General features: G+C 31.1%; 1 protein-coding gene across 4 annotated transcripts in view; it reads left to right on the top strand.

Annotated features, from left to right (window-relative positions):
* The window catches only part of Efa6 (Exchange factor for Arf 6), a 396,188-nt gene that overhangs the window by 313,514 nt on the left and 55,967 nt on the right, over positions 1-26,707 (top strand). For all 4 annotated transcript variants that reach the window (XM_075359859.1, XM_075359858.1, XM_075359860.1 and 1 more), the window contains 4 exons: positions 800-1,059; positions 4,317-4,510; positions 10,339-10,531; positions 16,275-16,480. In XM_075359859.1, coding sequence (XP_075215974.1) covers positions 800-1,059; positions 4,317-4,510; positions 10,339-10,531; positions 16,275-16,480 — 853 coding nt within the window. The remainder of the gene's footprint in view (positions 1-799; positions 1,060-4,316; positions 4,511-10,338; positions 10,532-16,274; positions 16,481-26,707) is intronic.

The following is a 26,707-nucleotide window of genomic DNA, read 5'->3' as shown; positions in this document are numbered from 1 at the left end:
TTCAAACAAATTTATAAATAATCAAAAACTATTATTCTTTACTTTTTTTTAAAAGTAGTTTAATTAATTTTTTAAAGTTCATCACTATTTTTTATTAGTTTGTTCCTCTCTAAAAATTGTATAATTAAATTCTGTCTATGTATCATTATTACATCTACCATTAATGGGTAGATGTAAATATAAAATTTCAGGGTTCCTTCTGAAATTACTTGTTCTATATCCTTATTAATAAAATTTTCTTATTAATATGTAGTCTTTTGTGAATTGTGTTTTATTTCAATAGTTGATTTATACTTATCATAAAAATACAACTGATTTTTATATTGACTACCATTTTTATTGCATTTCTTAATAAAATTAATTTTTTTCATGAAATATTATTTATTATTATTATTAGTATTATTATTATTATTATTATGTGTGTTTAGCGGCTATCACCTGCAGATGGGAAGAACAATTTTTTTTCCTAATATTGTCTCTTTTATTACTCTTTTTTTATATATGAAAATATTATTGAACGATATGATTTTTTATTTGTAATATGGTACAATAATGTGTTCAATACTATTATATCACACCAGTACATTGATCTGGTTTTACCTTTTAGTCTGAATTTTCAGTTTAGTAAAGAAATATAATATTGCTTTTTAAACATAATCCTTTGTGTTCTTATATTTTATTTTGCATGAAATAATGTCCTTATGGAAAAGAAAGAATAGTTGCACGATTTTTAAAATAAGTAAAGGAGTAAGTATGTATATAATGAATTTTATTATTATGTTTGGTAATTGCTTTTTAGGCACTAAAAGAAGTGGATGATGATAGTGGAGTAACACAAACAAATGAAGGTGCTGCAGTAAATAAATCACTATCTACTTCAGTTTCTCCTCCCCCACCTCCTTCTTATCAAAATGAGGATGAGAGTGATGTAGAGTCATTGCATAGTTTTCATTATAGTCCTAAAGCTGTTGATATACCATCTGCTGTGCGATTAGCCAAACGGTTATTTACGCTTGATGGATTTAAAAAATCTGACGTATCAAGACATCTTAGTAAAAAGTAAGTTGTAATTATATTATTAAAAAATTGTATTTAACTCTTAAGAAATTCAAACTAACGGAAACAGCAGTAGGAGCTATTAGAATATAAGGTTACAGAAATTTTCCTGTTCTGTTGCAGATGAATTTATTAGATTATTTTTTAACTAAGATTGTGGATTTTTGTTTCTTTAAAAATTAAATAAAACAAAAAATCAGTATTAATGAAAACTAAAAACAAGTTTATTTATTTTTTAAGATTGTTATTCTTAAAGATTGAGTTAGAAATTGAAATGCCATTTCAGATATGTATTAAAGGAAAGAGTTTTGTTAATTAAAAGAAAAAGGCTGTTCATAAAAAAAACCTTGTTTTAAAAAATTGATTTAGTTGCTGACATGTTTTTCTTACTGATCTTTTTCTGAATATTCCACTGCAAAGTTAATCTTCCCCAATCACAGAAATTTTGACTGTTGGGAAACCACATGGAATTATGTCAGTGGAAGTAATGAACAAGTTCTATGATATATTTTCTTTATTCTTTTTTTTTTACTGTTTAAAAAACTCTGAACTTTCAACATCAATTTTGTTTTTTTAAATAAGAAAGAGTACAAGAGCCAGATCAGTAGAATGTGGTATTAAGAAAAAGTATCACATGTTGTGTCAATTACTTGTTGATTAGGAATTACACATTCCTTATCAGCAATAAGATGTACAAGTTATGATAGGAAAGTTTTGAGTCTGGGTTTATAATTTCAAAATTGCAGTACTTATAGGCTATTGTGATGGATCAACTTCAAAGTAGTCCCCTTTTGATTAAAACACTGACTTCAATGGAGTTTCCACTTTTGGAAGCATCCCTAGAAATGTTTCTTTCTTAAGGATGTTAAGAACCCACTTCATATTTGTCTGGATGTCTGGAACTAATTGAATCAAATTAATTCTCTTGTCAGCAAAAATCTCAATTTAGTAAACAGGTAGAAAGAAGTCAGCAGAGATTTAATCAGGGGGAATAGGAGGTGCTTGTAGGAGCACAGAAATTTGGTCAAAAATTCCATGATTGAGAATGCTTAATTAGCTAGTTTGTTGTCATGTTGAATGAAGGACCCAATTCTTGTCTTACCAGAGTGCTGGCCTCTTCTGCACATTTTTGTAAAAATGCTGAAGGACACTTTTAAAGTATTCCTGGTTGACTGTCAGCTTTTAAGTTGATTTTCTTCTATTTTGAACCCTTGTTTTTTTTTGTATTTAAATTGATCCCTTGGGGCAAATTCATGATTCATGATACCTGTAGAATCAAAGAAAACCACCAACATTGTCTTCACATTCGACCGACTTTGTTGTACTTTTTACTGTTGTGGTGAACTTGGACTCTTCCGCTGTGATGATAGTGCCTTGTTTCCTTGTAACCCATGATTTGTGTCACCTGTAATTTAACAAATACCCTATTTAACAAATCTGGGTCAGTTTAAGCCCAATTAATTAGTTCTTTGGACATTTCAAGTCAGTGTTGTTTTTGTTGGTCTGACAACAATTTCGGAATGAATTTCCCAAACACTTGATGCATATTCAAATCTTCATTTAAAATTGACTGAACCAAAGAGAAACTTAAATTCAGTTAATTAGCCATCTTTCTAATTATAAGTCTATGTTCAGAGCACAATAAATTGTGAACTTTCACAGTGTTTCTGATGGTTTTTGAAGTGGAAGGCCGACCAGACTGGGATCACCTTCGACTAATTCGTGGCCATCTTTGAATCCATTGATTGTACTAGATAAAAAAATTTGACCAGCTCAAACATTTATCTCTGAAAGTTTTTTTTATGAGTTCATAAGTCTCTGAAGCTGATTTCCCGGTTTTCAAACAAAATTTGACAAAAAATTGTTCCGTTTTGCAAAATCAATCTGCTGAGAATCAGAAATACATCTTTATTAACCATGATGCCACTCTATACTAAACAAAGATATTGCAATGATATTTTCAGAATGTTTCAATGGTAAAACAAGCTTCCTCTTCCACACCTCTTCCACAGGAGTAGGGTAAACCTACTCCTGTTGAGCAGTGGTGGTACACCTACCTGTCTTAAAACCTTTCAGTTACACTTTGCAGATAAACATTCCCGTGATATAGCATCCATAAATTGCTGGCCCATTTCTGAATGCGCTTCCTTCTTATTCACTTCCTCTAATGGTGCATTATTGACAAATAAGAATCTTTGTTTTAAATTCTGTAGATAAATTCCTGGCAAAGTTTTTTTACATGAAGATATTTTTTCTTACCTTCAGTCACAAAAGACAGTCAGCATGACCTTGAGTTGCCCCAAGCATTTTAATTTGTTTTATGGCAAAATTTGCAATGATTTATGCTTCGGTTTTCACATCTGATCACCTACATCTGATCACCTGTTGTGGCTGTCTTAAAAACAATTTCTTTCATTAACCAATCTAATAGCTCCCAATTAAAGTTTTTTACTTCATCAAGTAGCAATAATTTTTGCTGTGATAAACTTGAACTTTCTTTTAGTAATGGTGTAATAATTCAGTTAGTTTAATAAAAAAACAAGTTAATTTTTAACAAATGTTGATTTCTTTTTACACTTAATTGACAGTAATGCTTTAATTGATAACTTTTCATTATTATCAGTTGATATTGATAGCCATCCAGATCTTCCTTTTTCCTTAATTGTTATTCTGCTTAATTGTGTACATTTCATAATTATACTCATCCTCATAATCTTGTAGCACTTTTTAAATCTGTAAATTTCCCAATTTAAAACACATTTTGTAAACATTAATGTGTCATTCTTCAGCACCCTTCATCTTTTTTTTTGTTAAGAAAATTATGATCAACAACAAACATAACCTCATTCAAGCCACCATGAAATATAAACAAAGAATAATAAGAGCTTGGAGGTAGTGAGTGAAAGTTTGTAAAGAACTCTGCTGTAGAGTACCATTCTGCCAGATGTCATCATAACATTGCATTTCAGTCCTCTATTTTACGTTTTTTTCTTTGTAGACAAACCTCATATCTATTTGCTGTAGCTCCATAGACAAAGTTTATTTTCTCTTTATTTTGCTACAAAGTTATTTTTTTATTGGTTTTTACTTTTTTCTAGTTAAGATATTTATTTACAGTGTACTTTATTAGTTATTCATAGTTGTAATGAATATTTAAAAAGTCAACATTGACATATTAACTTTTTAAATGTTTTTTTTTTTTTTGCATTTTTTAAATAGTTTTGATTTAATTTTCATCTATGGAACTTTTTTTGTTACAGTAATGATTTTAGTCGAGCAGTTGCAGAAGAATACTTGAAGTATTTTGAGTTTAAAGGAGATTCATTGGACCTCGCGCTTCGAAAATTTCTGAAACAGTTCAGTCTTTCTGGAGAAACACAGGAAAGAGAACGTGTTCTTGTTCATTTTTCAAAGAGATATCTTGATTGCAATCCCGGTAGCTTCAATTCACAAGGCAAAGAATTTTTTTTTGTATTTAATGTATTACTATTTATCTCTTATCATAAACCAACCCAGCTGATTAATAATTGTTTTTCAAACAAATGATCATGGTGGATGAAGGAATATTAATTTTGTTAAGTAAATTTTCATGCGGGTAATGTTTTGATTAAGGGTTGGTTGTGTGTGCATCTAAGAATGATTATTTATTCAGTCATTCATTAGATCATTAGTTAGCCATTCTTCTCTGTAACTCTTGCTTTAATACAACTCTCTTATGTTGCCTGTTTTAATAGCAGTTAATACTGGAATTGTATAGATCAAATAAGCATTCAGGGTTGATTACTTTACATAACAGATGTTTTTATTTAAAAACATTTAAGATGTTTTTTAATTGTGGTATTAATTATATTATGCAGACCTGCAAAACTAGACTTTTTTTGCTGCATAAGATTGAACAGCTGTCTTTGCCTAATTTTGGTGTGCTAAACCCAAATCTACTTAACACATATTATACAATAAATTAATTTAAAATATTTAAATAAAGGTTTTATACAAAATAGAAATGAATATTATTTTTAACTGACATTTTCTTATTTTTCATGCTGTAGAATGCATGAAATGTTAAAAACAAGAGAACGTTTTTGTATACCAATACTGATCATTAAAAAAAATCATCATGGTAAGACATGTTACATTCTGGCTCTCCTAAAACATCTTAATGTGGTTTTTACAATTTAATGCACCCAGAAAAAAAGTCTTTAAAAATGACATTTTTGAATGAATCCCAAACTTTGATTTTTAAGTTATTCATAGTGCTTTTAAATGTCCCATCCTTAATGAACTGATGAATATGCAAGCTGTCAAAAAGTACTTTTTTCATTTTTGCTTCAGATAACAATGGAAGTATTTGTATGAAGTATTAGTAGCAAGTCCTCATTTTCTCAAAGCCTTGATGAACTGCTTCATTATTCATCATTTAATGAGAAATTTATGACATTGTTTGTTCCTAGTATTCATTTTATCTTTAAAGGGGGCCTTTTTATGACCATCCAATATTTTTTCACTGATTTTACTGCCCCATTCACACAAAAGCATGGAAATACAGTTTTTCTCTTGTCTCAGTGAAGTATTATATTTCTTCACTTTGCAGCACACTTACCTATTACTTGTTTTATAAATGTATAAATTTTGGCAAGATTCTTTAATGATTATTGAATGCGCGATTGTCACTGAAGCAAGTCAATTCCCATGATGAAGGCAGAACGCTGTTTACGGTTAAGACATTGTGAAAGTATCACATTTACAGCTCACTGAAAAGTGCATCAATTGAAATAAAAAACAAACAGATGCTTTATGTTTGGATTCAGTAGCTGTAAGCAGTAATGCTTGATGCTTTGTTGTTACTATGTTTTGACCTGTTAATGTTAACGTATTTCCATGTAATGTAAGCTCTAGCACTTCATGCTTACACCAAGTTCTCAACCTTAAAAGCTCCTTTTATTTAAGTCAATAAATAAATATGTCTTTCAGTTTATAAACTGTCCTTAGACAACCAACCAAAACCAGGGACATGACAACAATAGATAAATCCCTTATCCTTCACAAAAAATTGTTTAAATTCTTCCTCACAATTCTTTACCAGTAAATAGTTGAGTTAGAAATTAAATCTTTCTTCTTTCTCTGTTGGTCCTAAAATCCTCTTTTAGTAAAATCCAAATTGTTTATTTGTGACCGAATGAAAGGCTATGGATTCTCATCTTCAAAATTTGGTGAAGAATTTTTGTGAAAGGATTTAATAATTCCAAATTTTTTATCATCTTTCTATGTATTCGAGATGGATAAAGTTTTGGAATTCGAACATCTACTCCTTGAGGCACAGGATGTGCTGATGGCATGTTGGTCTTTTATTAAAACCAGTTATTTTTCTAACTTAAAATTAATCATTCTAATGACTGTTTGTAGTAAGCCATCAGAATATCAGATCGCAAAATGAACAAGTCGTTTGTACAACTGTCTATCATTTCTGAATTTTATACTATCATATTGAGCTCCACTTAACACATGAACAAATTTTGTCCTTATGGAGATAAGGACAAAATTAAGGACAAAATAGCATATTTTAAAATGAAATTGGAGTAATTTCATTTTAAAATATGCTAAACACAATCTTTTGGTGAAAACAGTAATGTTTTGTTGTTGATTAGCTCATAAAGCTTGCATATGAGGTTTGATAAAAAATAAGCAAAATTTTAGTTTTTCTCAAAATATCTTTATTTATTCATCTATATTGGTTTTATCACCTTCAAAGTACTTCCCTTCAGACATTTATGCCAGTGCTTTTTCCAATCTTCAAAGCACTTTTGGAACACATTTTTCAGAATGGCATTTAACTCCTTCAGTGATTCAGTTTTTATCTCTTCAGTGTTGGCAAAATGTTGTTCTTTCATGATTCTTTTCAGCTTCAGGAATAAGAGAAGTCACAGGGCTATGTCCAGTGAATACAAAGGCTGAGGCATCATAATGGTGTTGTTTTTGACCAAAAATTCATGAACAAACAGTGAAGTGAGAGCAGATACATTATTGTGGTACAATTGACATAAATTGTTTCACCACAAATCTGGGCATGTTCTTCGGATTACTCCACATAAACACACATCGAATTTCCAGGTAATACTCACTGACTGTACAATCTGATGGCAAGAACTCATGATACTCTAAGTTGTTGAAATCGAAGAACACAGTAATCAAAACCTTCACATTTGATCGAACTTGGGCTTTTTTTGATCTTGGCTCTTCAGAAAGCTTCCATTGGGTTGGGCCTTAGTTTCAACTTCATATCATACACCCATGTTTCAACACCAGTTATGACCATTTTGAGCAGTTCTGAAACATCACTTCATTCAACAACTCCTGAATGATGTTCATTTGGCACTGCTTTTGGTTGAAATTCTACAATTTTGGATTAAATTTTGCTGCCACACATTTAATGTCCAAAACATATGAAAAAAATTGTTTGGCATGAGGCAGATAATATGCCATCGTCATCAGCAACCTCTCAGATAATGATTCGGTGATTATCCATAATCGTTTTCTTCACTTTTATGATGTTGTCATTGGTTGTTGATGTGCTGGGACATCCAGGGTGCTCCTCATCTTCAGCGTCTTCATGGCTGACTAAGAAATATTTGTACCACTTGTAAATACTTGTTTTATTCACAGAAGAATCACCAAAAGCAACATTCATTATTTCCAAAGTGCAGTGTTGTACTTTATTAAAGTAAAATTTAATGCAAAGTCTTTGTTCCATTCTTTACACAAGTTAAAAATTGCCGACCATACTAAAACACTTGTAACCTTTTCGACAGCCAACAATAAACTAAGCATCCTTCATGGCTACCAATGTACAATAAATTAAGGACAAGTATACCAATACAACAAAAAAATAAATTGCGACAGTTGAACTTATACGGCCAGGGAAATTAAAACATTCTGTGTTTTTTTTTTACATTACTCATAGGTGTACTACCTGAACTTGCCAGATTAACAACATATGAGGGTGAAGAAAATTTAAACAGTAATTTTGCTGTTCTACGCAGCAAGCAGTTCTGAGCTGGATGGCAGAGTAAGGGGTTAATTTTTGGTATGTTAGAGAGGGGCAACCAACTTTGTTAGCTCCTCTACTCTGTTTCTGTTGTCAGTACAGCTGTGAGTGAACTAAGATGTTCTGTCATCTGTTACACATCGTATAATCATAAAGTTTTTAACCAATGAAGACAAACTCACAGAAATTTTAACTCTTTCAGTTACAGTTTGGGGATGCTGCACTGTCCTGAACCAAGTGTATATGTGGGCCAGACAATTTAAGGGTGAGTGAGAAAGTGTAGAAAATGAAAGTCATGATTGACACCCAAGGTCAAATCTCACAGCTGACAACACCTGTGCCGCTCGAGACCTTATCAAAGGTGATTGCCGGTTCACTGTTGAGTAAATCACATCAGAAGTGAGTATCAGCTATGGAAGTGCTCAATCCATTATCATTGATCGTCATCTTGGCTTTAGAAAAATTAGTGCTCAATAGGTTCCAAGGTTGTTGATTAAAAATCAAAAACAGGTTAGATTGGAGATCTATGAGAGACTTCTGAATTGATTTCGGCAAGAAGGGAATGATTTTTTGAGGTGCATCATCACATGTGATGAGACATGGGTCCATCATTGCACTCCAGAATCAAAAATGGTGAGTAAAGAGTGGCGAAGGAAGAATGAGGGTTGCCCAGTGAAGGCCATAACCCATCTGTTAGCCAGGAAAGTTATTGCAATGATTTTTTTTGACTCGAGAAGGAGTTATACTCATTGATTTTCTTCACAATCAATGAATGGTGAATGCGGCTTACTATTGCCAGCTGCTACAGTCAACAAAAGCTGCCTACTGAAACAAAAGATGGGGTATGCCCATCAGAGATGTCATCCTTCTCCATGACAACGCCAGGCCATATACCACGATTTTGTCAAGGGATAAATTGGAAAAAATGCACTGGGAAACCCTAGACCACCCTCCCTGCAGTCCAGCTTTGTCCCCCTGTGACTATTTTTTGTTTGCGCCCTTGACAGAATCGCTTGGATGGAAACAATTCGAAAACAACGTTGAGGAGCGCGTATGCAATTGGTTGACAGCTTGCCCTTAAACCTTTTATGAAGAAAGAATATTCAAGCTTCCAAATTGACAAAAGTGTGTAGATCTTGCAGGAGATTATATAGAGAAATGATCCAAGGTATGAATTGTGTATATTATTAATCAATAAATTTATTTAAAAAATTACCGTTTATATTTGATTCACCTTCGTACAAAAAAAAACCAATGATAGAAAGCTAATTTAGACAGATAACTTATGTAAGTAATGCAGTAAGATTTATGTGATTAACAATTTAATTACCAGATAAGCTCTGTTGAAAGGATCTTTCTCTCAAGAAACAATGTTTTTTCTGTTCCATATTGTCTCTTACAACAGAAAGGAATGGCGTATGAATGGTTCAATAATCAGGTTGAGAAATGAACCCCTTCCTCATTGTAACAATAAAATGAGCCAAACAGAAAATATAAGCTGCTATTGATCAAAGCAAAATCTAATTAAAAATATTTACGCAGTTAAAATAAAGTAGTGCATTGGTGAATGTGGCATTTTTATTAAAATAGTTTACTATCAGCTGTGTCCAAAATAAAGAATTGTTCAATATCTGTACGTGATACCAAGAATCTGTTTATTTTTTTTTTTTTTAAATCAAGGCATTTAATCAACTAGTGACAAATGACATGATGCAGTAAACTCTTCACAGAAATGTATTGTCTGCATAAATTATTCTTACTCTTTTTTTGTGTTTTTTTTTTTTTTTTATGAGAGTGATTATTTCAGTAACTGGTTCTCCATTTTGATAGGTTTGCCATGTTAATATGCTGTTACATTATATTCATGTTTATCTTGGAAAATTATAAGATTCTACTTCACTACTCACTTTTCCTACTACTTCTGCCATGAGATGCTTGTTGTTCTTCAGTAGATGTACCATCTTTGGGTGTTAATTTTTTCATGTTACATTGCTTATGATCATTGTGATTGTGCCAGTAACAGAATAATGCATATTCTTACACATTATTGCAAATCTGTTTAATTAATATCTGCAATAATAATTATAATATTACATTAGTAATAATATTAATATCTAATTTAATTATCTAATTTTTTACAACGATATACATGTTTATTTAATTTATAATTTTAGATTTATATATTTTTTTTCTGTTAAATTCATTATGATATTTATATAAATATATTTTCAATTTTACAGATGCTGTTCATACATTGACATGTGCAATAATGCTGCTTAATACAGATCTCCATGGTCAAGGTATCGGCCATAAGATGACGTGTTCTGAATTTATTGAGAACTTATCAGAGTTGAATGATGGTGATAATTTCCCACGGGACGTGTTGAAAGCTCTCTACCAAGCAATTAAATCTTATCCTTTGGAATGGGCCATGTTAGTTATATTGAAGTTTAAATTTTGCATACTAATCTGTAAAAATATTTAGTATTTTTGAATGATAAAAAGAAATTGTAAAGGATTCTTTTTACATTTATGCATTAAATAAGACAAAAAAATTACTTCAGTATATTGTTTGATTGTTGATGTATTGTATTTTAAATATATGAAGATAATATAAATTATTTTCATTTGTGATTTCCCCATGATAAAGCATGACTTTTTTTAATTGGATTATTTTTTTGTTGTTGGTGAGTGTTGTTGTAAAACTGTCAATAGGTTGCTGCACTATATTGTATATATATATACTATAAACCAAATTGACCCATTCAACTACAGAAATATATATTAAATAAGATGACACTTACCTTATTTCTTATTTTAAAAAAACGTTTTTGTGGAAACCCTCATCTTCAGTTGTATTTATTATATTTTTAACTGTTCGTTTCAACTACATTCCATACGTAAATAAATTCAAATTTATCAAAAATATAATTTTTGATAAAAAACACCAAACACAGTAAGAGAAAAACTTTAAATGTTAATACCAATAGTCGACTCACGGGATCCTACATCATCAGTGTACATAATTTTACAATTACATCAACAAATAACAAAAACAGACAAGAAATAAAAATTTAGAAAATATAAATCCTAACCACCACAAAATTTGTAACAACACAACTGCCACAGTGGCAGTGTTTTTTTAGGTTTTTTTTTACTGTGTTTGGTGGTTAAGTTGTTTTTTTTTTTTTAGTTTAATTGGCACAGTGGTCAATATGTTGACGAATTATTTGAATTTTGAGAAAGTTTTATATATATATATATTTTTTTTTTTAACTTTACTGAGATTAATCTTTTTAAAATTCATATTATTCTTCTATACTGTTAAACTATATTTACAAGAGATTATCTCTAAAGTAAAGACTGTTTCATTGTAAAAAAAACTTATTCTGAAAGCGTTACAAATATTTATTTCTCTTAAAATACATACCTTATACTACTTCTCTATATAATCGCCATTTGAATTAAAACATTTATCTTAGTGATATACCAGCTTCAATATACCGTAATCATATTCTTCTGCTGCCAGTCCATTTAGCCACTGATTAACAGCATTTTTAAGTTCATAGTCACCCATGAATTGCTTACCACTCAAAAATTTTTTCAATTTCTCAAACAAATGGTAATCAGAAGGTGCTAAGTCCAAACTATATAGTGGGTGATTGCAAATTTCCCATCCAAATGTTCTCAGTAAATCATGTTTCAGACCCACAACATGTGGACATACATTATTGTACAGCAGGACGACGCCAACGGTCAGCCCCATGTTATCGAAATGGCGCACTGTAACATAGAGTTTTGCATTGGGCTTCTATATTTATAGTCGCACGTGGCATGAAATCAATTAGCAGTATGCCAACCTGATCCCAAAAGACTGTGTCCAAACGGCTGGGCTTGATCTTTGCTGGTGATTGAGAATGACACCATTCATTTGACTGCCTTTTTCTCTCTGGCATTTAATACGAAATCCATGTTTCATCACTGATAACAACTGAATTAAGGAACTCATCACCTTTTTCTGTGTAGCACAGCAAAAATTCCAAAGCTGATCCCATTTGAATTTTTTTTGTGATATCCATTTAAGACGTGCATTATCCAATGTGCACAGACCTTTCTGAAGTCTAAATGTTCATGAACAATGCGACCAGTAACAGCTCTTAAAACATCAGGAAAAAGAAGGGCCAGGTCAGGAATTGTTGAGCGAGAATCTTTTCTGATTTTATCATCGACGTATTTCAACAAGTCCTTGGTGATTATTTAGGGCCTTCCTGAACATTCTTCAACATGTACATTAATTCTGTTATTTCTAAAACTTTCACACCATTTTCGGAAGTTTCTTTCATTCGTTACATTGCCACCATACACAGCAACCAACTGCCTGTGAATTTCAGCTGGCTGAACATTTTGATATGGTTTAAAAAACATATGACCACATATTTCACAGTTGGTGGCAACATTGATTTTCCTATTCATTTTATAACTTAATAACTCACACATAATCAAAGATACTACAATGCGACAACTTAAGACAACAATGCAGTGTGTACATTTCTAGTGTGGTCATGAATAACTCAGGTTCGTCAACCTTAAATTTCCCAGCAAGCTTTACTTTAGAGATATTCCTCATAAATTCTATTAAATAAACCACCTAGTACAGAATATTGAGATAAGACATACTTTAGCCTATTTTTCATGAATGTACTTTCCCGAGATCCCGCATTCTTAGTCATGGAATAAATTAATTTTGTTATTGCATAATAAAAATATTAAAATAATGAAAGTTGCACATTAATTTAAATTAGTGCTGCTATGTATTGCAGTTTTTATAAAACTGTCGTCTCCCTCAAACACTGTCTGATGGTTTATCAATTTTAAATTTTGTTTGTATTTTGATAAATTTTCAGTTTGATAAACCGTCAGACAGTGTTTGAGGAAGACAGGCTTATAAAAACTCCAATAGATAGCAGCACTCGTTTAAATTAATATGCAATTTTTATTATTTTAGTATTTTTATTATGCAATAATGGAATTATTTCAGTCATGACTGAGGATGCAGGATCTCACAAAAGTACTTCATGAAAAGTTAATGTAAAATATGTCTTGTCTAATATTCATTCTGTACTAGGTGGTTTATTTAATAGAATTTAAATATCTACATATATACTTTACCAATTCAGTAACATTTACAAAAATATTTTTTTTGTTATAAAATAATGTGAACTCTTCAATAAGATGAAACGTATACCTGACAATTTACCTGAATTGTCAGTTGTACCACACTTTTTGATAACTGATTTTTGTTGCATATGTTACTCTTTTGCTATATTTAATTAATTACTGTACTATGTTTAATTTTTATTAAAACCTCCAGATTTATATTAAATGTAATAATATAATAAATTTATGTAATGTATATAATAAATGTAATTATGTTAATGAGGTTAATTGGTTAAGTTATTTGTTAATAACAAGTTATTATTTTAATCTGTATAATTAGAAAGATGTAAATTACATATAAGGAAACTGTTTACCAGGTGTGTAAATATGAAACCGAAATTTGCCGATAAATGGCCTAGCTGTCAATGTAGTTACCGTCAAATTGCATCATTGGCATCATTTTTTTACAACAGATTTTAAACTCACAACAATACAAGTTTCATACAACAGCATAGTTTTAATTAGTGTTGAACATGTCGAGTTTTGTACCTACAAACTACGATTTGCAGATAGCATTGATTTTCTGTTACCATCTAAAGAAAACGGCTGCAGAATTGTATCGAATGCTTGTCAAAGCTTAACGGTAAGCATGCTCTTGGGAAATCACAGTGCTTTGAGTGGTTTAAAAAAATTCAAAAGTGGTGATTTTGATGTGAGAAACGAAGAATGTAGAAGACCACCAAAAAAGTTTGAAGATAGTGAATTGCCACCATTCTTGGATGAGGATAATGCTCAAATGCAACAACTCGCAGAACAATTAAATGTAACACGAGAAGCCATCTCCATATATTTGAAAGCCATAGGAAAGATGGGAAAATGGGTTTTACAGGAACTGAATGAAAGACAGCAAGAAAACCGAAAAACCACTTGTGAAATGCTGCTCACCAGGTACAAAAGAGTAATTTCTCCATCGAATTGTGACAGGTGATGAAAAGTGGATATATTTTGAGAATCCTAAGCGTAAAAGATCATAGGTAACTCCAGGAAAACTATTGACATTGATTTTAAGGCCAAATCGCTATGGAATGAAAAAAGACAATGCTCCGTGTTTGGTGGGATCAGAAAGGTGTGATCTATTATGAGCTGCTAAAACCTGGTGAAATCATTAATTCTGAATGCTACTGACAACAAATGATCAATTTGAATCAAGCATTGTTTGAAAAACAACCAGAATATCGAAAAAAGCAACACAAAGTGATTTTGCTTCATGATAATGTACCGTCACACACAGAAAAACCAGTCAAGGAAACAATTGAGACGTTCAGTTGGGAAATACTTTCACATGCGGCTTACTCACCAGATTTGGCTCCATCTGATTACTAATTATTTACATTGATGGGACACGCACTTGCTGAGCAGCATTTCACTTCTTATGAAAATGTGTGAAAATGACTCAATGACTGGTTTGCCTCAAAAGAGCAACAGTTTTTTTGGCGTGGCATTCATAAATTGTCAGAGACATGGAAAGACATGTATAGCTAGCGATGGACAATATTTCTAATAAAATATTTTTTATCATTTCATACAATAAACATATATTTTCTATATAAAAATTACGGTTCTATATTTACACACCTGGTAAACTATTTATTAGTTAGAAAATAACTACAAATTTTTTATTTAGTTGAAAAATTTTGCTAAATGATATTGATCATTTAGCAAACTTTTAGCAGTTAGACTGATAAAAAACTGAATTTTAAGTTCGAAGCATTCATTGTTGCAGTTGAAACTATTCATTGTTCTTGACAAACATAAGAAACTTATTACATTTTGATCCTTCATCTCATCTGGTTATTATGAGTACACTACATCTAAGATCGTAATAATAATCTATTCTCCTTTGGAGAGGACAGTACATTAGTGTATGATGCAGATTTATCTGTTAAAAACATAACATCTGATTTTAGCTTAATGTTACTGTTGCCTTCACTATACATTGACCAATTTTTATGCTTCATCCCAAGTTGATTAATTTTTAGTTCTTCAAGTGGAAATACAGCTACGCTTGCTAAAACTATTAATTGCAATGTTTACTTTATTTTATCTGTTAGCTTTCTGTATTTTTAATATTTTTTTATAGAATTTTAAAAAAAGCTAAAATTTTTATTTCAAAATTCAAAATTTTCTTTTCAAAAATCAATGTTTTTTGACTTCATAAGTATTAAGAACTGTTCTGGTGCATTTCAAATGATATTTGTAAATAAATTTATTGGGCAAAATGTATTATATTACCTGGATGTGCATGTTTAATTGTAATTCTATTCGTATAATTTATGTAAATATTAATTTACATGCGTGTAAAATATTTATATGCTTTTTATTAATGGCATCAGCTACTCTACCAAGAAATGTTTCCTTAAACAGATGTTATGTCAGTACTCCACAGATCCTATTATTTTTTAGTTTTTCGCTTCATCTTGATTTTATTAACCACTTACTGATTTTATTGAAGGCTGGATTTCTTTGGCCAATCTTAGTTCTGATTTCTTCTTTATGGTTATCATTACCCACCATTATGTTTCCAAATACTTGGAGTTCTTGATCTAACCTTTATCTTCCTTTAGATATTTGCAGTATTATTTTCATACTACTGTGTTCTTTGTATTTATTTCATTTTTTCCTAACTCCTGACATTTAGGTTGGGGCAGTTATGTAAAATACAGTTATAGATTATACTGAGGAACTTTAAAAGTTATGAAAAAAATGTCATAATAGATGTGTTGGTCAAAGTGTTTGTTGGTTGTTTTCAGGCACACTGTAAAATTACATCTTCATTGTCAAAAACATTATTAGTACCCTTATGTGTGTACGTGCATGTATATACATGAGTGTATTGCACATTTATTCTTCCTACATTCCTCATTCTTTCTTTCTCTATACAATATTTTTTTCCTATACATACGTCCCTGAAGTCTCTATGATTTTATGATTCATAATATTGCTGCTTATTATTTTTAAGTGATGAAGAAGGAGAAGAAACTGGTTCATCTAAAGGTGGAAGTGGTAGTGTTACTGATAGAGAAATGCCTGGTAGTGGAGTCAGTGGAGGTGGTATTATCTCAACTGGCAAAGGATTTTTCGATGTACCAAGTTCTGCACCTGCTATAGAGTACAAAAAGGGATATGTCATGCGAAAGAGTTGTGTTGAGCCAAATGGAAAGAAAAGTAGGTATCTTTTTCTGTGTTTTTTGTTTTTAGTTTTTTTTAGATATTTTATATTAAAAATCTTAATAATTTCTATAACACCAGTTATGAAATTTTATCATATAGATCACTTGCACTGAATTAAATTTCATATTCATTTGTTTAAGATAACTAGTTTTTCTAGTCCCATGTTTAGAGTTGATTATGTGATTAATATAAATCTGATAAAGAGAAGAGTACTGTGACTGTATAAAGAGGTAAATATTTTTTAAAATATTACCAAACTTAATTGAAGGTTATTTTTCTGACGTAAAAGAAAATGTTTGTTTTGTGAAAAGCCACTATTCTGAAAACTAAAATCTTGCACATACAGAAGCATCATAATAATAAGTAAAAGAGTGAGATATAAGAAAAATGTATTTTAAATGAATAGCATTGAAGTACGAGGTGATCTGAAATTTCTTGGCCTGATAATGAAAATGAGAATTTATGTTTTCAAAAAATTGTTATTTTCCAATATAAGTGCCATTATCCCATCTCTGTATTGTTCCTCCAGAAGTGCTGGAAAATACCCATCTACAGCCACAATGTTTTCTTGATTGGACAAAAAATGCTGACCTGTAAGGATGACTGAATTTTGGGAAGAGATGGAAGTCCAAGGAAACCAAATCTGAGGAATAGGGTGGATGTTCTAGCATTTATTTCATAGTCCAAATCCCTCAATTTTCCCATCGCCAAGACAGTTTTGTTGGTAGGTGCATGATTGCAGGTCCTGATTGAAGATGATTTTTTCTTCTTCAAGCCAGGTCTGTTTTCATGAATTTTTGCATCCAGTTTTGTTAGAAGGTTACATTTATTTTATGTGTTTGACAAGCTCAATTTTTGTAAATTTTTTAAGTGATTAGCCAAGATTTCACAATTTTTGCTGTTATTCGCCACTAGGGATCCATCAGTTCTTTTTAAACATAAACTTTGAGGTGATAATTCTTTGTTATTTTTAAAAGTTTTATAAAAATTTCTTAACTCGTTAGTTTTATCTTGTTTTCTGCGTCAATATGTGTTTTACTATTTATGTTACATACATGAATGTATACAATTTTTACTCTATAAATCTTACATATATATATATATATATATATATATCAACTTTTACTGCATATATCTTACCCTTAATTATACTTTAAATTCTATTAATATAAACCATCTAGTACAGAATATTGAGATAAGACACATCTAACCTTAATTTTATCATGAAAGTACTTTTCGTAGGATTCCAAATTTTTAATATCTTTTTAATATGCATTTTAATTAATAAATTCCATCGTAACAGAATGCAGGATCCCACAAAAGTATTTTCATTATAAAATTAAGGTCGGATATGTCTTCTCTCAATATTCTGTACTAGTTAGTTTATTTTCTTCTTGAATTGGCCACCTTAGGACCACAATAAATTACTTATATCATTTTTTTCTTTTGATTTTCTTTCTTACCAATATTTTTTCATTCTTTATGTTTTCGTTTTCTCTCTTCACTACATCTGTAGTCATATTACTTCTAAAATTATTTCTTTTGTGATATTTAGTTTTTTTATATCCTTCAAAGCTTTATTAAACTAGTTTTTTAATTTTTTGATTATAAACAAGATTAAAGATTCTTTTAGTCAGTCTTTTCTTCCATTTCTGAAAAGATGTCCAAAAAACATCAGTCTTCTTTTCCTTCTATTATCTGAAAGTCTGTCATTAAATTTATAAATTTCTTATTTTTTTCTAATCCTTTACTTATCTCTTCAACTTTAACTAGCTGTAATATTTTTTGTATTAGTTTCCTCTCTTCTCTAGCTCTTCAATTTTGCCTATCTTATATAAACATAAACACTCTGAGCCCTACAAACATTCAGGTCTAATAAAACTTTATTATAATGCATAATTTTTTTTTTCTGGAATTGATTTTATTGTATAAATGCTTTGTTAAGTGATATGCAAGATACATTTTACTAGCTCTAACTTATTTGATTCTTTATATAAGGTATTAGGTTTAATTATTTCACCTAGATGTTTAAATCTATTCACTTTATTAATTTTTCCATATTCAGTTTTTAAAGTCTTTGAAGCATTTTTAATATTTGTCATAAATACAGATCTTTGAAAATAAATTTGTAAACCTGTTTTTTCAGCTAGCATTTTTAAACGAATAAGTTGAATTTCTGCAGTTTTAATGTCTGGGGACAAAATTGCCAGATCATCTGCACAGGCCAAACAATTGATCTTGAGACTCGCCCTTACTTCCTAGTATCACATTTTCTTACTTTAAAATTCCATCTGTTTGCTCCATTCCCTAATTACTTTTTCCAGAACTATATTAAACAGTAAGAGCAACAGACTATCACCATACCTCACAGCTGTTTTGATTTCAAAAGGTTCAGAGCTTAGTCCCTGAAATTCTATTTTTGAGAAAGAATGTGTGTTTCTTATTACTAAATTTAACATTTTATTGTCTACTTCAAATTTCTTTAATATCTTGAACAAAGCATTTCGATCTATTGAATAAAAAAAATTTATTATACACTACAAATTCCCATTTTCTTAGGGCAAAATGACCAAAGCAATCAATCGATGCCTGTCATCTCACAAAAAAAAAATTAATAATCCACAAATTTTTTACTCGCAGTATTTTTACCCCTTATCTTGAATAATTATTTTTAAACAAAAAATTTGCTCTGAACTAAACCTTCCCGGAATTCTTCAATGTGGAGTTCTACTTGTTCTTCCAAAATATTTAAAAACCTTTTTGAGAAAACTTTATAAGTTGCAGGTAACAATGAGATGCCTCTGCAGTTATTTACATCTTTTTTATCACCTTTTCTATGGAGAGGGTGTATGACGACACTTCTCCAATCATCAGGAATCTTTTCCTCTTTCCAGATTTGAACAAATAATTTTTATAAGCTTTCAATAGTTGTTTATTCTGCATATTTTCACATTTCAGCAACAGTTGAGTATTCACCAGATGCTTTATTATTTTTTTAAGTTTTTAATTCTTTTAAATCTAGTGGATTGAATCAGAGAAATATTTGATGGGCTCAGTTTTTATAAATTTTTCTTTTGGCTCTTGACAGTTCAGTAAACTTTTTTTGATTGGGCAAGATTTCACAATTTTCGCTGTTATTCACCACTAGGGATCCTTCTGTTCTTTTTAAATATAAACTTGGAGGTTATAAAAATTTCTTGAATGTTCTTTATAAAATTTTCTTCTATTTCATTTAGATTACTCTTCTCCCATGATTCTTTTAGTAGTCCTTAAAACTTTAGATGTTTCTTTTCTTTGATTTTTAAACATATTTAATCTATTATCTTTTTTGTGAAATACCACATTTCCATGCAGTTAATCTTCTGTATAATGCTTCTTCACATTCTCTGTTCCATCACCTGTATTTAGTATGTCTTTTAGGTATACTACTTCAGCAATTTTCAGAATCTTTTCTTTAAAAGCATCCCAATTTTCTAACTTTAAACTGGATAGTTCGAAACACTTTTTTGTTTAATTTTAATCTTTCTGTGTCAATTTTAATAATCTTGTTTTTAAACATATACTTTGTATTTTGAGGAAGAAGCCTGTTCAATTTTGGATAGACAAATATTCATTTCTATTTTACAACTTTTTCTAACCTTTACGTTTAACATTTCTTTCACATTTGCGCCTGAAATTGCTATATAGTCTGTTTGATATTCACTTAAGAGTTGATTAAGAGACTTCCACATCTTTTGCTTTGTGGGAATTTTTTTAAAATAAGTAAACATTAGTTTTAAATTGAAAGCTTTACATTAATTAATTAATTATTCTTTTCCCATTTCTATACATTTTATTATAAGCCTTTCTTTTACTTACTTCGGCATCCATTTCAAAGATGTAATTATCTGTAAATCTAGTTTCTTGTAATGCTAGAATTTTTTTATTCTGTTGATTTAAGGTATCTGTAAATTGTTTTAATTTACTGTTTTCAAAAGTATGTTTATGTGTACGGTTTCAAAGTAATAAGGTTTTTGTTCTGATCTTAGAAGGGTTTCCTAGGGGACCCTTGAAGTAGATTTCACCGGTGCTAAGTAGGGGATAAAAAATATTTCCAACTTTAAGTTAAGAAAAATTTCAAAATTACTCAATATGACGATGGTTGCATGTGAAAAAAATTTCACATGTTTAGCAAACAACAAGCCCTATCTTCTTACAATTCCAGCAACATTTTGGTCATCTCTTGCCGTCGGGGCTGGTCATATCAAAAATTGTTTCAGACAAAAGTTTTAGGTAATGTTTAGAGGAATAATGACCACTTTAAAACGCTTCTATACTGTGCCTATTTAGGGAGGTATGATTTTTTTACCTTCAAAACCCCATTTTTTCCACCTCCTGAGCCAATTGTTGGTGATATAAAAAAACTTTACTTATGTAAGTTTTAGGCCCTTATCCAAAAATACTAGGAACTTTAAACAAGTTTGATATTTTACTTAATAAGGAAGTTTTAGTGATATATTTTTTTTTTTGAAAAAGTCTCCCCATTTCCACTCCCATGGTCCAATTTTGGCTGTTAATGAACTTGACTGAGATTTTGGGATGAGTTATTTTTAAGGAATAGTTTGAAAGTAAAATTGGGACAAAATTATGGCAGTCATCATGTTCACAAGAAAGTGAAATATATAAGGTTTTGAGCTGATGGTGGTTTTGGGATTTGGGGGATGTGAAATGTGAAGATATGTCAAAATTTTCCAGAAGTCGAATCATGGTACCCATTACAATAAGTAGCTTTCTTATGAAATTTATCTAATACAGCCTTCCCTAACATGGGAGACAGAAACTGCCACCTGATCTAGAAAAGACATGTCTAGGTTTTAGGTTCTGTTTTGCTCTGCAGGAGGTATTTTATTTCCCACCTACCCTGCATATTTTCAGCGGCTTCCCCTATCTGCTACCTGGGGACGTGCCTGGTAGGGGTCAGAAACCCCCCCCCCACCACGGTTAGATGGCTTATTATTATATCTTTTATGACCACATAGGATCACTTTGGTCATCCATTATCCAAGTCTCTTTGATAGGATTGTATGGACATTACAGTCCTCCCAATACTTTTTCATATGTTCTAAACTTTGTGCCCTTTCTAGTGTTGAAAATTTTCGTGTTTTGAGTTTTTTCTTGTGAGTGTGAAGTGAGTGTTTTTTTCTTGATTTTCTTGTTTAATTTTATCTTATCTGTGGTGATTTCTGGTGTAAGATCAATTTCCTTCATTTCCTCTTATTTCTTTGATCCATCTGCATCCTGTCTTGGTGTTTTCAAAGTCAAGATTGTACTGTACTACCTGTTTCAGAAGTCTTGAATCCTGCATCCTCAAGATATATGTGCTCTATATCCTCAAGAGATAATGTGCTCTTTTGCATGGTATCAGTGATGGGTTCTAACTCTTTGTACACGACTTTGTTGGGTACAATCCACCACTGATTGTCTTTCTGGTCCCCTACTTTTTATTGATGCAGGTTTCTCCAATTTCCTGGAGTCTGTCTGTCTGTCTTTGATGGTTCGTTCAGGCAGAAGAGTGTTTCTGCTGCATAAGTGGCTTCTGGTTTTATAACTGTATTGTAGTGTCTTATTTTTGTGTTTATTGATAGGTTTTTTTTTATTGTAAGTGTACCAGGTTAATTTTTGAACTTTAACTGGTTTGGTTCTTCTTATTTGGATCAAGGTTTTTTTTTTGTTTAGGTTAGTTATTATTTTTCTGAGGTATTTAAATTGGGTTGCTATTATTACCATTTATTCTTCTTTTAATCGTTTACTTCTTTTATTTGTGTTGGTTTTTGGACATAATTTCTGTGTTAATGATATTAAGATATTTTGAGACTTATTTTATTTGCAATGTTTTGAAATTCTAATAACTGATATAGCTTCATCGTTGTTTACTAGCAGTGCCAAGTTGTCGGCAAAACCAAGACAGTTTGTTTTGATTTTTCGGCCTATTTTTACTTTTGGGGGGATTTTTTGAGCGATTCCCATATTACCATTTCCAGACCGCAGTTGAGTAACAGCGGTGAGAGCCCATCGCCTTGGAGCAATCCTCTATTGATCTCAAATGGTCCTGAGAGTTTGCCTCTTTATTTTATCTTTGACTTAATGTTTGTGAGGATCAGTTTTATCATTGTTATTAATTTGGTATCTAGCCCAAGGTGTCTTTTTATTTTAATTTTTAGAGGGATTCTCTGTAGATGCAGTCACAAGCTTTCTTGAAATCTACAGATGTTATCACCATGTCTCTGTGTATTTTCCTGTTGTAATCCATTATTAGCTTGAGACTTATGATTTGATCTGGACAGCTCCTCCAGGGTCTCAAACCTCCCTGGTATTCTGCTAGTTTTTTCTTGAGTTGTGAACTGATCCTGTTGAGAATGATTATTGAATGAATTTTGTATGTTGTGTCTAGGAATAAAATTTTTCCCCTGTAGTTGTAGTGTCTGTTTTGTCCACTTTTTTGTGTAGCGGATGGATGAGAACTGTTATCCAGTGTTCTGGTAGTTCTTTGATTCAGATATTGACAAGCTGTTGATGAGGGGCGATTTTTGCTCATCTTTCTGCATGTTTCCAGATCTCTGCAAAGGACTGATTTTCTCCGCCACTTAGTAATGCTTTATCTCGCCCAGAGCTTGATAGACTTGTTTTATTGTGGGATGGTTGATTTTTTCTGTGGTGTTGTTATTGGGGTGCTGGTGTCGAAGTTTAGGAGTTTTGTTGGTTCATTGCAATTTAGGAATTTGTTGAAATATTTAGTTCGAATTTCTGTTTTGTCTTTATTGTTATGGATCAGATTATGGTTTTCATCCTTCATTAGTAGGGTTTGGAGGTTTGTATTTTTGAAGGTTTTGTGTAGTTTCCTTACAGTGTTTTGTTGAAGTTTTCTTCTATTGATTTCAGTGTGTCTTTATATTGTTGTCTTTTTATTTTCCTTCAGGTTCGGTGGTTTCTTTTCTTTGTTACATTTTGGAAGGATGTTTCTGATTTTTAGGACTGATGTAATAGTCCTGCTTGATGTCTTTTCTCCAATGTTTTGTCGCATTCACTGTTCCATCATTGATGCTTTTTATGGAGCTTTATTGGTGGGGCCCATTCTCCAATTCGTTTAAGGTTGTTTCTAGGTCTTTGAGTTTATCTGTGATTGTATTTTTTATTGCTTTTTGGTAATTTTCATTCTTGATTAGTAGGGTAGGGTTCATTTTTCTTTTAGTTTTAGGGGCTTGGTTTTGTTGCTTTGTTGGGGAGTAAATTTAATTTTAATTTTGACTACATAGTGATCTGAGCCTGTGTCTACTCCTCGGAGGACTTTTACATTGTAGATCTCCTTGTGGTGATGGTTTGTCCGTGAAGACAAGGTCTAGTTGCCATTCTCCTTCAGTGTAGTTGGGGTATTTCCAGGTTTTGAATTTTTCAGGTTTCCTCTTGAAATATGTGGATTTTGAAATTAGTTTATGGTTTTTGCAGGGATTGATGAGCCTCTGTCCATTTTTGTTTGTTTTCTTTTGGGTAGACCATTTTCTGATGATGTCACAGTTTCTTCTTTTTCTTCCTAGTTGAGCATTGAAGTCTCCGATTAATTGTTTAAGATGTTTTTTGGGGATGTTATTTATAGTCAAGTTGAGTAGATTCCAGAACTTTTCTGTTTCTTTACGGTCTTTTGGAGAGTTATTTTTATTATTAGTAGGTACATGAATGTTCATTATAGTGTAGATTTTATTAGATGCTTTTAGGGTGAGTGTCGAGATTCTCAGGGATTGTGACCTGAATCCTTGTATGGAGTTTCTAGTTTCTAGTTTTTTAATTATTTATTTTCTTCAGGTAAAAAGAAATAATGAATCAGTAAGAGAAGGGAAAGATGGCAAGGTAAAAATAGGGCCTGGGAAGACTTTAAACTGTCCTGATCTATCCAACTAATAAATTGTCCTTTCTCACCACTTTTTCGTCGCTCTTGATATAGCCTAGTAATTAATAAAAATTTTTAATTATTATATTAAACTGGAGGAAAAAAGAAAACATGTAAGTTTTGACCATATTTTAATTTCTGAAAAGTCAATTTAATAATCCCGCAGTAGATTTTAATTAACAAGCCTGTGGTCTGTTTATGTTCTTCATTGTTTGAACATGAACAGACATAAGGACATGATACTGTTTCTGTACTTCCTAGTTTGGTTGCATGGATCATTCAACATTTGGTAAAAGTTTGTTTCAGTGCTTTTGCCAGATATCATCATGAAATTTATCCAAGACTTTTTAAAAGGAAAAACTTCTCTAATTCAGAGAGCATCTAATCAAATAATATTACATAATTTTTACAGCATGCAATATGACAGGAACTGTTAGTTCTCTTAACATAATGATGAATTAACGAGCAACTATATACAATATAAGCACAATAAAGATCACTTAAAATACTGTAATACTTCATACTATAGGGCAAGTGAAGGGAGAGTTAAATGGCTATTTGGCCAAATTTGTAATCAGCCTGAAACTTAAGTGATGGATACTTACCCAGTGTTATATTGGGCTAGATAAGGATTGCTATGTATTTTACCCCCTGTAGCAATCTGATCAAAGAACTTACAATATGATTTAGAAAAAAATACCATAATGTTAGAACATAGATTCAGTCACTGATCTGACTGTCTCCTTTTCATTCCTCCATATACTATCTTTTTCTTTCTCATGGATAAACTATAAAATTTTCAGCTGCCACCTTGGCTCCATCTGTTACACCTTGATGGTGCTAGTATCCAATGCTTTTTTAATGGGACTTAGCTAGATGGTAACTCTGCTTATGGGATTGTTCAGAGACTATGACTTTCCTACCTGGGAGTTGACAAACTCATAGTTGAGGTGCTTGTTGAGTTAAGCGCCTTCTACTCTTCTTATCTAAACATAAATCATTTGTAGCTCCAGTAAACTGCTGGAACTACTCATATGAAGCTTAATTTTATTTATTTCAGTATTTTTGGTGTTTTTAGATTAAATATTGTTTATATAATTTCTCTATTATTAATTCTATGCTTTGATTAGTTCCTTAGTTTGTTGTTTCACTTAGTAATTTAAAATAATTTTTTTTTAAAGCTTGAATCATTAATTTTTATATCTGTGTTGAAGAGTAATGTGAGAAACTATTTTTTTTAAAACCCACTATATTGCATGTTGAGAATATTTTGTTTTAAAAGTTATATACTTATGTAACACTAAGGTAAATAGGAAAAAAATTCTAGTAACATATTTGTTTAATTCCATGTTTTAATAAAATTTGATTTCTCACAAAAACTAACTGTTCACTGCTACTGTGTTCACTAAAACTATTATGTTCATTTAATTATACCTTTACTTTATTTTTATAAGGCATTTTGTAGTTTTAGCCCTTAATTCTTTTAAAATTTGGTAACATGCTGTTTAGTTTTATAATTCCTTAACAGTTGCTTGTTTTAATCCTTCCTGAGCAGTATCTTACACAACTTGCCTCAGCATAACTTATCTTAATCATAAAGCAGGATATGTACAGATTGTACTTGTGAAACAACTAATGTTGCAAAAGTCAATGTTCCAATGTGTATTCAGATCCCTATCTACTTATTTGGATTGAAAATCTAAAATAATTTCACTATTTTGTACCAGTTGTGATCAACTATCCACAATTACAAATGTTAATGCATTTATTTTGTGTCAGTTATTTAGTTGTCCTAAATCAATTTCTGGTTTGTAGTTATTGTTTTTATCTAGTTTTATGTATGTTATATTCCCTTTAGCAGTGTTATAAGCTTTACTTTTTTAATAATTGTTACTTTCCTGTCCAGATAGCGCTATAGCAGTCATTAGCTCTAGAAGGGAAGTATTGTAATTGGTCCAACTTGGGCAAACATGGTTTTCACTGGTTATTGACATTTTGACACCTAAGGAACCCAAAAAACTGGATGGAAATTTTCCGGATTTTAATGTTCCTATGTATGTGTGTTCAGTGTTGGCCTCTTAATCACCTTTTATCTCCAGAACTACTGGACCGGTTTTGACCAAACTTGGTCAGATTACTTCTATATATGGGGAATGGCATTGATGCCATTAAATTTTCAAGGTCAATGGGGTGAGGCTGTAGAGGAAGGTCATGTTTAGTTTCATGGGATTTTGCCTAATTAAGGTCTTATTTTTCTTAGGCACATTTGTTTACAATTAAAAAATAACAATATTTGCAAA

This window comes from Lycorma delicatula, chromosome 3, assembly GCF_047948215.1.
Source record: "Lycorma delicatula isolate Av1 chromosome 3, ASM4794821v1, whole genome shotgun sequence".
Classification (NCBI taxonomy): domain Eukaryota; kingdom Metazoa; phylum Arthropoda; class Insecta; order Hemiptera; family Fulgoridae; genus Lycorma; species Lycorma delicatula.
Note: the sequence above shows the minus strand (reverse complement) of the source record. Positions and strands in the feature narration are given on the sequence as shown.